At 36.8% G+C, this 14,624-nt stretch overlaps 1 protein-coding gene across 1 annotated transcript in view; it reads left to right on the top strand.

The window, feature by feature from the left end:
• ZNF654 (zinc finger protein 654) overlaps positions 1–14,624 on the top strand; it is a 30,264-nt gene that overhangs the window by 6,084 nt on the left and 9,556 nt on the right. The window contains exons 2-6 of the mRNA XM_038137350.1: positions 2,755–2,900; positions 5,858–5,939; positions 7,203–7,338; positions 11,040–11,242; positions 11,976–12,115. Of these exons, the coding sequence (XP_037993278.1) occupies positions 2,755–2,900; positions 5,858–5,939; positions 7,203–7,338; positions 11,040–11,242; positions 11,976–12,115 (707 nt within the window). The remainder of the gene's footprint in view (positions 1–2,754; positions 2,901–5,857; positions 5,940–7,202; positions 7,339–11,039; positions 11,243–11,975; positions 12,116–14,624) is intronic.

A 14,624-nucleotide genomic window follows, 5' to 3' on the forward strand; every position in this document is an offset into this window, starting at 1 on the left:
AACAGGTTCAAAAGACAGTTAAAAAGCTGTAATGATTTCTTGTGATGTTTCCAGGAAGGGTAAATGTAGTATTACTCAAGTTCTAGAGCTGAACTTTGGTATCTGAGCTGCTCTGGTATTTCTGCTGATCAGGCAATTGTGGTGGGTGCTTTTAATTACAGATTTTAATTTTCAGGAAACTTTGGTTTTTCTAAGCTCGCCTTTTTTGGGTTTGTCCTCTCATGTGACAACCCTTACATATGTTTATTATAATGAATGACAACCTTTCTATTTGCCAAGAAGCTTTCTGTGTCTGAAAACTATAAAGAGGAAAAACTCACAGAATTGCTGTGGGTTTAATCCTGTGGTGACTTTACTGTTAAATCTCACAAGAGGCTATGGGAGTAACTTCGTTTGAAATCCTTGTAATGATAAACTTTTAAAATTGGTGGGATTTGTAGTTTTGTTTTTTTTTTTTTGGTTTTTTTGAGGAATAGGAAAAGCTGTAGCAACTTCTGGCCTAGCACTGCATAAAACATCTGGGGTTTGTGCCCTGTATATTTGCAAATCTAATTATTTGCAGTGCTGTTTCTCTTAAGTCTTTGAAATACAGCCAAATAACTTTATACGTGCGTATTTAATCACTTAAAATATGCGTGTATAATTAATCAGTTAAAACATCATATTCCAAGCAAAGCTATTGTTTCACTGCTATAGTCCAGGTTTTTACTTACTTCCTCATTATTGGGGTTAGCTGTCTTAGCTGTGCACTCAGAAATTTTTGATGAGTCTGGTCTTGATTTTTTCAATGGGACACATTTGAGTCTTGGATTTTCCTCTAAGTTACTAAAACCTATTAAAGGAGGGGAAGCAGTGTGTTGGTGTGGGAGAAAGGTGGAGCTGAATTGGGGGTTTGGTATCAGGAAGGTGCTTCAGCCTTTATCTGCTCTGAATAAGAGGGAAAACAAAAAGGCCCAGTCCCTTCATGGTTATTAGCAATGGCAGGTACAGATAGAGTGGGGGTGATGCTATAAGGATATTAAAAATTGCACCCTAACAGAGACTTTGAGAGCACCTGTTGCAGAAATTCACATAAAAAAGGTTCCTTCCCTTCTGGTTTTCTCTCCCGTGTATTGAACAGGGCCACTGTGCATTGGCAATATTATGTTCTGTTTTTCCTTGGTTGACACCATTGAAATTGGTGTTCAAAATGTGCTGATAAATTTTTACTTATGTTCTACTTTGCAGTCCTCTTTCAAAGTATGGCATCTTGAGTATTCTGTGCATAAAATAGAGCTTGGTTTCTATTACAGAAAAAGTTATTCCATGAGATTACCTAAAACCAGACATTGAAGTATACCTTATTCCCTGCCCCTCCTTCTGTATAGAATGTGAGTGAAGTGTGGTTTGGAATTTATTATTTTATACTTGGTTTAGCTTTTTGTCCACACACTCCCCACACCCCCATCTTTTCCTGGTTGTTGCAGAAGTCTTCTGAGACTTGACCAGTTAGATTTCATTTTTCATTTTCCTGTGGCTGATGAATTCATGGTTTCAGGTTATCTACATTCAGGAAAAGTTCGCTATTCCTGTTTTTCCTGAGCAGTTTGGGATGGGGGGGCTGTTGCTGTCAATGTGTTTTGGTACATTTGAGCTGCAGACCAACTGCCAGGCCAAGGTGGTTTTGCTGCTGTGCTCCTTTCTCTGCTGGCTCTGGTATTTGTGTGGCAGAGGAGTTGGTGCAGACTGGGACTGATGGATTTTTTGAGGAGAGAGGCTGTTCCCTGTCCATTAATTCCTAATTGAGCTTACATTGGGTTCAGATGAGTCCTGGAGGTGCAGTTAGGGCTGTACAGTAGGACACAAAATGTTGTTTCATTGCCTGAAATAATTTATGAACATATCTATACTGTGCCCATCAGGTGCAAGTATTGTGGAACATTCTGGTGAGAAGTGATGCTTTATTTCCACCTTTGTTTGACCTTTTGGAGGTTGACACTTCTAAAGGATGTTTTTTGTTTCTGTCTGCTTTGTTTTTCTAAGCCTTTTGTGGTTTTCTATAAAAGGGACTTGGCTAAAACTATTCCAGGGAACTCTTAATAGATCTGTGAGGCAGGACTAACTTAAAAAATGTTTAGTCTTCTTAAGAGGAAGAGTATTTATGTACAAGTCTGCTAGTTCCTCTTCAGTTGACTTAGATATTTGCTGTATTAAGCTAACAGTTTTTCAAACAAATTACTAAAATAAGTTTGGAAAACTTAGAATCTACATAAAGTATGTCCATCTCAGCTGCTGTTGCTTAGATCCATCCTAGGTCTAAATAAAGCCAAATTTACTCATTTGATCAGATAAGGAGGAGGGGCTGGAATGTTTGTGACTCTGCTGACATAAAGGCTGGAAAGAGTGCAGGTTACTCTTTCCCCTCTTGGAAAGTTTTTAGACTAGAACGTCTGGATGTTGTTACAGACTCCCTAATTTGCATCCCCTTGCAAAATAAAAGCTTGTGTTTAAATTCAGAGAGCAATATCTACTGTGGCACAGCATAAAAGGAAGGTATTTCCTGTCTTTTCCTCTGAAAAGAATAGCTGAAGGTCCCTTGTGATGTTCCTTTCATGATATAGGTCATAAACCAGAAAACAGTCACATTTTTTAGGTTACAAATTGCTCCTGAGGGAGAAGGTGGGAAGCTAAAGCAGGTATAGTGTCAACTGCTTCTTCTTTCTGACCAAGGAGAATGTCTTTGATAATAATGTGTATTTTCATGGTTTTGCCTAGGTTGTTGAAGACTATGCCGGAAGGTGGCAGGTCCCTCTGCCTCAGCTGCAGGTGCTGCAGACGGCGCTGTGCTGCTTCACGTCTGCCTGTGTGTCCTTCCCAGCCGAATGTGAGCACGTGCAGTATGTACTGAGTAGCCTTGCTTTGTGAGTACTTCTTTTTTGTTATTCCTTCCTTTACAATAGCAGAGCAAAAGGGTTTCAGATCCTCAGAGCTCCCCAGAGGGGTTTTACAGGTGGTGTAGCTGCACAGAACCAGAAATTGCTTATTAGAATTTATTTTCATCTTTTTTGTATCCTTGTTAAATATTCAGGTTGGCTATGATAGTGTTTTGTTATAAGGGATGTCTGGCAAAATGAATAATCTAAGAAATAAGTGATCATCAAAACCTTATTTTGGAGTATTTGAAGACCAGCCTTTGCCAGTAGATAATTTTAAATCATTTATCTCAAATTTTTACTTCTGTACTTCTAGTGATGTAATAAGCCAAGTACTTCTTAAGATAAATGTCTTAAGAAAGAAGTCAATTACTTTAAAATCGTATAGATTTTTATGTTTGAGTCATCAAAATGCTTCTGGGAATTACTTGTCATGCAATTAACTGTCCCAAAGTCACATTCAACTTCAAGGATTGCAGGATGTTGTGTATAAATTTTGCTCTAATTTCCATTTTCTTGATGCATTGGTAATTTTCCCACGTGAAGACTAAAAGTGTCAGGGTAATAAGTGCATAAGGAAAAATAAATGCTGTATTTACATGTTGGTGAATCTTCACTGTGGACATTTCCTGTTTTGTGTGTGTGAAACTGTTTGACAAAGGACTATTTATGGCATTATAAGACCACAATTTTCAAAGTTGCATCAAAACATGGTGACATCTGTTGCGGTGGGTTTTTTCACTAGTTTTAAGGGAAAAACCTATCAAGTTCAAACCATGTTTATATGTACTTTTACATAGCAAAGCTTGGGAGGTAAAAAGGTGGAAATTCAGGTATTTTTTTGGATGGATACTTTCTGATAATCAAGAAGTAAATTGGTCACTGAGTTCCTGTCACCCTTGTCTGTTTTGATTTTTGAGACTCCATGAGATTTGCTTTCATTCTAGGATGTCAGATTATTTATTCTTCTGCCTGGCTGGCACAGTTTTGCATGTGATGTGATATAAAGGGATCCCAGGGCTTAGTAGCTGCAGTTACCTGGGCAACCTTGCTCGAATCTCTTTTGAAAATTCAGTGTATGTTAGGTCTTAGTTCTTGGAAAGCAAAACTCTGCCTGCCTATATTGTCATCCTTGAGTAAGATTTCCTTGGTAACCAGACTATAAACTGTTAACAGGAGCAACTGGTTTATTTCCTATAGTTAATAAATTTGCTATTCATATCAAATGAAGCAGCATCTGCATTAATATCAGGGGGTTTTATAATGGTGCCACAGTGGTGTTTTTAGGCAGTCTTCTGATGCCAAAGCAGTGATGTGATCAATCTAGATGGATATAAATGTGGATATGCAGTGCTGCAGACAGTTTTGAAATAAACAAAGTTGGAACTGACTGTAGTGATTTTAACTGGAGACTGGTGATGAGGAAATAAAAATATTTTGATGGCTTCCTCTATTAGACTGTGAGCAAGTGCATTGATGAAGCAGAAAATTGTAGTTTACACTTGTTCACTATTGATTTCCAGATTTTTTTTGCAAGATCCTGCTTTTTTTAAATCAGTCAAAACAAATTTAAATGCAAGCATGCATCACTTGCTCTAATTAGTTTCATCTTATTATTTAAGTTCCAGTTTGGTTGCTTGCCAGATCATGATGTGACTCACGGCTGACCTTTCCTGAGAGTCAAGTATGCTGCAAAATTTTGTTTAACATGAAACAAGCTAATGTTTTTTTCAGAACCATGTACTTATTTGGGTAGGGATTGTTTTTTCATTGCATATTTGAGTTGAGATTCACAGATTTAGCCCTGAGAGAAATTCTGTCACTGAACATACTAAGTTTGTATCTATTTCTCTAAGCCTGTTTTTGGCATAGTTAATCATTAGTTGGAAAAAAAATACTTCAGCATAATCTATTGGAAATCTAATTTTATGGTACTTTTCCGTTATTTCTATAGAAAACTTAATTTTGTCTGTGAGTATTAAGACTTATTTTAATGCACATGTTTAATGAAAAAGTTGGTGAGTAGAAAAAAATGCCTTTAATTTGCGCAGTATTTTTTTAAGTCCTGCGTGTTCTTCTGAGAGTTGCTCAGTTCTTGTCTGCTGCTCTTGACTTTCTCAATCAGCAATTGCAGCTCATTAGTGCAGTGCCTGCCTGGTACTTTTTCCAAGTAGAAATGAGATTTCTCAGAATCTTCAGGCAGAACAGTAACAGTTGCACTGCAGATCCACGATTGCCAAGTTTTTGATTGAATTCACTCAACTGCATTATCTGGAAGAAGGCTTTTATAAACAAAAACCTGAATTGAAAGGAGATCTGGAAAGCTGCTTTTTACCAACCTCACTGATTCTGTAACAGGATTTTAAAGAAATAAAATGCTAGACCAGTATTTTAAGATGATAAAAGCCATGGAGACCACAAATCAGTTTGACTCTAAGCAGCTCTTGAAAGTGTTAGTCCTTTCTTCACCCATTTCTGCCTCCTCTTTTTGGGCTAACACTTCTGAATTCATCTTGCTGGACAGAGAACTGATCTGATTAAAAACTTGGTGGTGATGGTAAAATTCAAGTTGTATGTGTTTGAATGCCACACAGAAGGTGAATATAGTTTTGTTTGCATATTTGCGCAAAAGCTGTCCCTTTCTAAATAATCTTCAAAAGCCTTTTGTTGAAAATATAATTAATACCTTTTAACCAACATCTTCATAGAGAGACTTCAGTTGTGGCAAGACAGGCTGAAATGAAATAAAGTGTGTTTGTAGAAAGTGCCTGAGAACAGGAATTGTTGGCCACCAAAAACCTTTCAGGGACTCCACATGGCACAGGTCTAGAATTCACAGAACTCTTAATTTTGGTTTGAGTGCTGCTAAAAGTAAGAGACTTAAAGTAGTTTGATTTTTTGATTCAATGTGTTTAGTTTGACTTGTCACTACTTCTGTTTTCTAGGAGTTTTTTTGAATTGCTGCTGTTCTTTGGAAAGGATGAGTTCTATGAAGATCCTTTGAAAGATATTTTAGGTTCAATCCAGGTGTGTTGCCTACTTTCATATAAACTTTTAATATTATTTTAGTGGATTTCAAGACAGTTTTTGTGACTGTATGACCTGGAGGAAATGTGCCATTATAGTGAAAGAAACTTTGTTTGTTTATGTCTATTTAGAGCTTAGTGTCATTCAGTTCATGACATGAAATCTCATGTTTCCCCTCTGGTTTTAATCAATAAATTTGAAATTGAAGCTTCATCTCAATGAAGTCTTCAAGTCAGCATAAACATGGATAGTTTGAATTGTTCTGTTCTTTGGTAGATTGGGACAGAATTTTCTATGTCTGTGTACAACTTTATAAGATAAATGACCCTAGATTAAGAACTTGTTTTGCCAGGTAAGTGTGGGGTTTGATTTGTTGGGGTTTTTTTTAATACCTGAATGGATTTTTAGGGTTGTACCACCATGAGAGGAAACTTTGTAGGGAAAGAAAGGATGAAAAGCAGGTTTGTGTCTCTATTAATACTGCTTATGGAACTGCAGTTTGAGAAAAAGCTCTTCCTTTGCTGTTTTTATGTTCATACCTGTCTGTTACTGCTTCTCCAAATTAATGTGCCAGCACTGTTTCTGCATCAGTTGTGTAATCTAACTGGCAGTGAAAACAGGTATGTGGATGGAAGTCATTCTTCTGCTGCATTTTTTGTTTCAATATTAGATAACTCTGTCATTACTAAAATTTTCTGTTGATTAATGGCGTTGTTGACACTTTTACAGCAAATAATGCATGGGGATGAGAGGGAACTTGACATGTGAAAATAATGGCTGGCTAAAGCATTCCATGATATTACAGGCAAACGTAATTCCTGTTATGTAGAGATCTGGAGAAAAATGGTTGCTTGAGGGCTGGTGACTCATGGCTTAATTCAGTTTTTCCCTCAGAAATCACAAATCCAGCTCAACATGTCTAAGTCTGTGTTGGATGCCATGAGGTGAAGGCTTGTCTCAGTGTGTGCTAGTAATAGCTCCAATCCAAGTTGGTTTTTGCATTGTTGTACAAATGGAAGGCTGTTTCTGAGGGCTGTAGAAGCCATGAATTTGACCTTCAGCCGTTCTGTACCGGTATTTGTAGATAATATCAGTTGTTGCTTTAGGGCTTTCTGAATGGTCAGTGAAAGACTTTGTAGCTCAAATTACTGACTGAGGAAATACTCAGCCATGCATGGGTTTCCTGGTTATTTTGGGATAATCTAACTGGTTTTAGACAACATCTTTTTTTTCTTTCTAATTTTTTTCTCTTTTTACACTTAGGAATGTCAGAACCTTCTAAATAAATACAGGAATCTGAACCTGGAATTAGTGACTCGAATCATTCGAGATGGTGGACCATGGGAGGATCCAGTATTACAAGCAATTCTTAAATCAAAACCTGTGTCACAGGAATTAGGTACTTGATTTATCAGAGTAATTTTCTAGAGTATTGAAAAATGTGTTTAATTATGCTGTTTTAAAATATATGGGGTCAGGTGTTATCAGCTGGCATTGCACAGTGTTTTAACTATTTTTCTGTAGTAAAATGTGCTGGTCTCTTTTTTTGTTTGAAAGAAAGCCGAACTTCTTTGCTAATTTAAGTCTGCTTTTATAATGTGGAGATCATATTTGTGATTTTGTATCACTGGCAGCTATGGAGTAGTACATAAAATTCACAGGGTGGATTTCCCAAATCTAAGTGTACACTTAAAGCATGGAGACCAACTTGACTTCATTTAGACTCCTGAAATAACATGATTGGAGAGGATCTGATGTGTATTTGTCTCCTGCACTCTGACTCATGTAATTTTTCTCTTCACTTGTAAATACTTGGTCTTGTGGCTTTTCTTCATTCTGTTTCCAATGATGCCCATGGCTACATGTGACAGCTGCTTTCTGTTTATGGATATGTAATTCCTGGAGCTGGGAAAGGTGCAGTGCATGGGAACAAAATCACTGGAATGTTCATGAAAGTTCCTAAGAGGAAAAGTACCCAAGCTACAGTAAAGTCTTTACTAACATACCAAGCAACAGTGTTCCTCAGGGGACCTCTTAAAAGTTGTTTTTAGTTTGATAGTGATGGAAAATGCCAGCTCTTCTCTAGTTATTATGGTGTAGTGCCTGATAGAAACTCATCACTGTGTTTGTGACAGTGTATTCATTGAGAGAGAGGAAGAGCAATAAAGACAGGACAGCTCAGTGAGCTGCCTCCTTAACCAGAACAAGAATATTGATAGCAAATTAACGTCATTATGCCTCTGTTGTTCTGTCTCTTTTGTGAAGCAACTGCTTAAGCAACAGATTTACCCATGATTTTTATTAGATATCTCATAAAGTTCTGGTCAAATAAGTACAGAAACAAAATGAAAACCAAGATGAACCTTGTTTTGTTCTGCGTCACATGATTTTGGTGATTATGATGGGGAGTTAGGTCTTGATCTCCATCTCTCCAGCAAAGAATTAGTTTAGTCCTTTGCTATAATGATTCTCTTGGTCATCATGAGCCCTCCTATGATGGGTAACAGTTTGAGGATGTTTGTTTTTAACGTGGCAAAGCAAGAATGAGACCTGTTGTCACTAGATGAGCACTTTGTTCCCTTTTGTTTCAGGCTGCGTCTCCTTCCCCTCTGCTGAGAGATTTTCTCTCCTTTTACCTTGATATTCTCACATACACCCTTGACACATCTCATCTGTGCTGACAAACCTTTTATTGTAGATAATTTATATTTTGAGAGCTTGTTCTTTCTTCCTCTCACTTCCTCTAAAATTTGATTCTTGTGAAGTCTTACACAAAGCAAGCATCCTGTGCTGCTTTATAGGCTAGCAGTGTTTAGTGTGTATTTTGAAACTTGGCCATGTAGCTCCCTCAGGGGTTATTTTAAATAGGAAAAACTGCCTATTATTGCTGAATCACCAACCATTCCTTGAAAAAATCAGTTTGTGTCAACTACATAATCCTGTCCTGGATTTGTTAACTCCATGGAGAAGCTTCGGCCAAGACAAACCTCTCTGTGCCTGTCTTTACAGGAGTTGTAGTAAACTTTGAGATGTCACAGTCTCTTTGGAGATGACTGGAAACAAAACAGTCGTTGAGTTGAAAGAAAAATAATAGGGTTGAAACATAGGGACAACCACCTTGTAATGGACTAGGGAAAATGAGGTGGGCATCTAGCAGAGAACATGACAGAGGTGCAGTCAGAGGGAGCAGTTAATGAGTTTCTGAGGTGCTGGTTGATGTCTGTTGCTCTAAAGCAAAGCATCACTACCTGGGTAAGAATAAATGTTGTTTCTTAGTGTATCTCAGGCTTGGCCAAACATTACTGTAGCTGGCAGTTGTCTTAGGTTTAGGGGGTTAGAAGAGCTCTGTGTGCTGCCCTGGGAAAATAGGACAGTCCAGGACAGGGATGGAGCACTGCGTTGCCAGCAGCATCACTGAAACTGTTTGGAAACAGAGGAGGCTGTAGGAACCGCTGCTCCTGCTGCAGGGGAGCTCCTGCTGGCAGTGGTGTAGGGTGTGGAAATGCCCTTCCCTGGGAGAGGAGGCTGTCAGAGTCTCATTTTTGGAGCAGAAGGGACCTGAGAGTTCCCCACACCAAATGGGAAAAAGAACAGGCTGAGCTCTGCTGTGCAGTGCAGTTCTCCCTCCTTTAAGGGATAAGGATGTTACAGCCACTTGTTAGATGGGCAGCATTTCTTTACCATTAGCACTTATCAGAGCTGAGTATTTCCAGCCTTATTTTTCAGTAATGCTTGCATACAAAACAGAAGATGTAGTTTATTATCCTAAGGGTGCTAATTCAGTAAAGGAGAGGCCTTTACTTGGCTCTAAGGACTTTTCCATATAATGACTTTTTCTTGAAGTTCATCACCCCCATTAGATACCAGCTTGCCTTATAGTCCTCTTGTTTTCTGAGTTTGTTATCAAAAGTGATAATGGATAATGGTAATGAGATGTTTCTTTCTTACAGTGCATCTGTTAACAAATCAAATTGAAACCTTACACCTTGGATTATACTGCTTAAATGTTCATTAGCATGGAACACTGCTAGCTTGCATAAAAATAAAGATGCTAGAGAAATCTTGGGTTTGAGTGTAAGACATTATTTCAATCCTTAAAAAAATAGCTTCATCTGAAAGGTTATTGTACATGTAATCTCTTCATTTTGGAGGAAAAACTTCTTTGTTCTGATTGTGGTTTTTAGTAACCATTTCTTAAGTATCACTTGAAGTTGCTTTTAATTAATACAGATTCCTTCTAAGGGATGAACTTTCACCCTTCACTGACTTCAAATTGACAATCTCATTCTTTCTTTAAAACATGAAAAGTACCACAAAAGTACCACAATTGTAGCCTTGAGTGATGTTTTAACTTATAATCCAAAGAGATACTATAATCTGTATGATCTTTTATTATAAAGATGTAAAGCAAGTCTTCTAGGTATTTCTTAATTTCCATTTACTTCAATGTTGAGTATTTTCAGTATCTCACTTGAAATATTTTCATTCAAATATTAGTGTTAATATTATCTTTTAGAGCTAAAAAACAGATTTCCAGAAAGTAAGAGCCAGAATTTAAAGGTATTTAGATAGGAATTGTGCCCAGTAGCACTTTCAGAGGAAGATATGTTTTCCAAGCAAGCAAAATTATGGCATTCAAAGCTTCTTAAGGCAATAGCACATGAATTGTGGTTAACTTTTTTCACCACTTTGAGGTCTTAGATTTTAATGGATAACTTGAGGTTTTAGAAAAAGATTATAATTATAGCTTTGGAAGTGATGTCAATCCTGTGCTTCTGACAGTCATACATATTCCACTGCTGAGAAAGGAGGGAATTTTCTTTCTTTAAAATAACTCACATCTGCTTCTATGTAAGTTTCACCAATCCTTTGCAGCACCTTCTATTAACTTGTTAGAAACAAAATACTGAATTAGATTATTGGTTTAATAAAATAACAATAACAGATTTCTTATGGTATTTACTTTAATATCTGATAGATTTTTTAACAGAGCCTTTATTTTTTAATAATATCTGTTATTAAAGACAGCATTACATTTAGATATATTTGTTGTTTGGACTTCGTATTCTAATTGCCTTTAAATCTTTCTTTTCTGTGCAGTTAACAAATATTTAAGCTCTGAAAATCCACTGTTCTTTGAACTCCGTGCCAGATACCTTATTGCCTGTGAACGCATCCCTGAGGCAATGGCTCTTATCAAATCTTGCATAAATCATCCAGATATCAGTAAAGATCTGTATTTCCATCAAGCTCTTTTCACCTGTCTTTATATGTCACCATTAGAAGATCAGCTATTCCAGGAGGTATTGTTTGTCAGTATACATTTCTTTTTTAAAATGAAGTGGTGCTTTATACTTGCTGTGTACAAGTTGTCAAGAGGAGTGTGTGGAACTCTCATTTTGTGGAAACAAATGTCATAAAACCAGGCAGCCACACTGATGTTGTTCAACTTAGTGCTGGCTTAAGCTTGGAAAAGTTTTAATGTGAAGTGCCTACAAATCTTGTTAGTCTAAATGCAATTTTTTGGTCAAGTATTCTTGTAAATATACTCCCTAAATATTTTGTAACTTCATTGTATTGACTATTTTACTATTGACAATTTTAGTAAAAGCACTTGAGCCTAATTGATGTTAATCATACATTATATAGTTTTGTCAAAATTTTTAATGGTGCCCCAATATGTAAAATGACACCTGAGCTGATTTGATTTGAGCTATTTTATCACTGATAGCACTTAGTAGATAACAGTGCTTTTCTTAACCTTGTTCTAAGAAAAGCCACCCAAAAGTGGCAAGAGCAAGTGCTTTTGTGTTGTATTTTAATTTCTCAGACAATTATTCTGATGGTCATTACTCTAAGAAATATCAAAGAGCTCAAAATCCCTCCAAAATCTTTATTTATAGATGTACACAAAAGCCATTCCAAAGACATCTTGTGTTTATAGCAGTTCCTGAAGTTTTTAGTAGAGCAAGGTCTGATTGGTTTTGATTTCATGTCAGCAAATTGATCTAAATCAATTTTATTTTAATTGTATAGCACTTGTTGAGGACTGATTGCAAGAGTGGAATTGAGATCATCTGCAACACTGAAAAAGAAGGGAAGACTACCTTAGCCTTACAGCTTTGTGAATCCTTCCTAGTCCCACAGCTCCAAAATGGGGACATGTATTGTATATGGTAAATACTTTATTTCTGGGGAAGCAGCTGAGCAGAAAATACACGCTTATTGCCAAAATGAAACTCACCTAACTTAAAAATACCAGATAAAAATGATTTTTAAATGTTGCTGGTGCTTCTGTTGTGCCTGTTTGTCCTCTTACACACAGTCGTATACAGGGTAGCCTAATAGTTCATAACTCTTTATTTACTGTTTCTAAGTAACAGAAAAGTGAACCTTTACCTACCTTACCTAGAAATGTAGCTTTTATTATTGGCAGAGTGCAGTCTGTAGGCTTAACCATGTAGATATTTTGTTCTGTAACTGTAGTGTGTCACCAATGTGCTTAAAAAGAGAATGTGTGGTGCTGGAAATGTGCTGTTAATTATGGAAACTTGGATGTCATGAACAGAGGTATCACCTTGATAGGGTTCTCTAGAAAACATTGAAGATGTCTTCACACACGTTCAGTTATCTTGATACCTGGACTTGTTTTTAGGGCTAAGCAGTGTTTTCTAGAGTGCTGTGAACAAATGTCATCATTCTGAGGACTGAAAGGACTATAAATAATCCTTCTGTTGAGCCTGTATAAGTTTGGTACCTAAAGGAACATCTGCATTCCTTGAATAAAATATGCTTTGTTTGTTTATGTAGTTATAGCAAAACATCCTGGCAAGGATTTGATAGAGATCAAATTATCAATCTGTCTAACTAATTTTAATGTTGAGGTCAGAAGCTACCTTGGATTTCTGTGTTCACAGATTCCAGGAAATCAAAAAGCTTTGTTGTCTTGAGAAACTAATGAAAGTTAGATATTATAATGTTTTGGTTTGATATTAATATTTTTCCTTAACTACTGGGCTGTAGGAGGAGTAATTGCTCAATCAAAACCATTTGGATTATGATCATGACATCCATTATAGTACAATGTGTTGATAATAGCTACTGACATTTTTCATCCAGTCTGTCCATAAAAAGATGAACAGGACTGTCCCCATAGGAAAGATGAAGTTCAACCAAAAAGGTAGAGTTTGTGTGAGCTCAATGGGAATTGAATCCATCTTTGCTGATTCCTGCCCAAAAGCTGCATCTTCCTATTTCTTACTAGGAAGTTACAGGTGTAACTTCCATGGATTAATGCTTTCTGACTGGAGGAGTCAGTCTTTAAGAAATGCATTTTCAATACTGTAATTAAAACTCCTTTTGCTGTGGTAAAACTCCTTTTGCTTGCTCTCTCCCAACTGATCACTGAGTTTTGCATAATTCATTTTTTAAATTGCTATTCAAAGCAAGATGTATCTCTTTTTGTTCTAGCAAATTGGATGTTAAAGATGAAATTCCAGTAGGGGCTCGAATACTGTTTGATACCTGGTTTTCAGGGAAATAATCTTACCATCTCAGTACTTTAATTTATTCAGGATATAGACCTTGAGAATCTTTGGAAGGGAGTTCAGAGCACTTCTGTCTGTGTGGCTCCAACAGATGTTTCATTCTTCACAGATGCTGAGCCTTAACAATTGTGTTCCCAGCAAGAACTCTGTGTAATACTTATTAGCTGCAGCAAAGCTTGTGAAGGCATGACTGTACTGTAGTCCCAAGTTTTTGAAGATGTAGGATCCAGGTTAAATTAACCTACAGAGTCTATTTTTCCCCAGGGAAGATTTTAGTGTCTCCAGCACAGTATAAATCATCTCACCTTGTCTGGAAATGAGGGCCTTGCAGATCTAACAGAGATGTAGCTGCTAACACTACAAGCAGAGATAGGACAATACAACAGATTAGAAAGCTGTAAATAGCAGATATTTGCTACAGCCTATATGAAATCTAGCTAAAACCATCAGCTGTCGTCTTAGAGGAAGATGAACTTAAACAGCTTGGTCACAAAACTGAAATTTTCACTGATCTTAAGAATAAATTCTAGATTCAGATGAACAAATTATTTTTCTGAAATTAAATCATCAAACAAGCTGTGCTTGGTCATACTAATTTTTTTTGGTGTGAAATAACATTAAGAAATCAATTTATAATACTTTCTATCGAAGTGTTGTCTCTTCAGGAAAATACACAATATTTTGATGGAGCAGGCATAGATGGCCTTCCTTCTCTGACAGATGGTTTTTAAATGCTATTTTGGCTGTTTCCAGGTGATTCCTATGCAGTAAATTCAAAGAATTTACTATAAGTAAATTCTTTGGACTTACTGCAGTAAGTCAAAGAATTTTTACCACAGGTTTGGTCAGTCTTTTGGCAAAGTGTGTTCACTACTTATTACGAGTAGCAAAGGGTTTAGATCCAGCTAAGTTAGGGAGGGTTAAATTTCATGTTTCAGGTGGAGGCACACAGTGGTTTTGGTTTTGGTATTTTGTAGGTAGTTAAGAGCCTGGAATGCATGGTTGCTTCTGGTAAAGAGGTGCTGACTTGTGTGATCTTCCAATAACAACTTAAATTGTCCCAACAAAGTCAGAAATGGACTTGAAAAGGAGAAGTCATTGTATTGACATAGAAAAATAAAACCAAAAGACTAAAATA

Source organism: Motacilla alba, chromosome 1, assembly GCF_015832195.1.
Source record: "Motacilla alba alba isolate MOTALB_02 chromosome 1, Motacilla_alba_V1.0_pri, whole genome shotgun sequence".
NCBI lineage: Eukaryota > Metazoa > Chordata > Aves > Passeriformes > Motacillidae > Motacilla > Motacilla alba.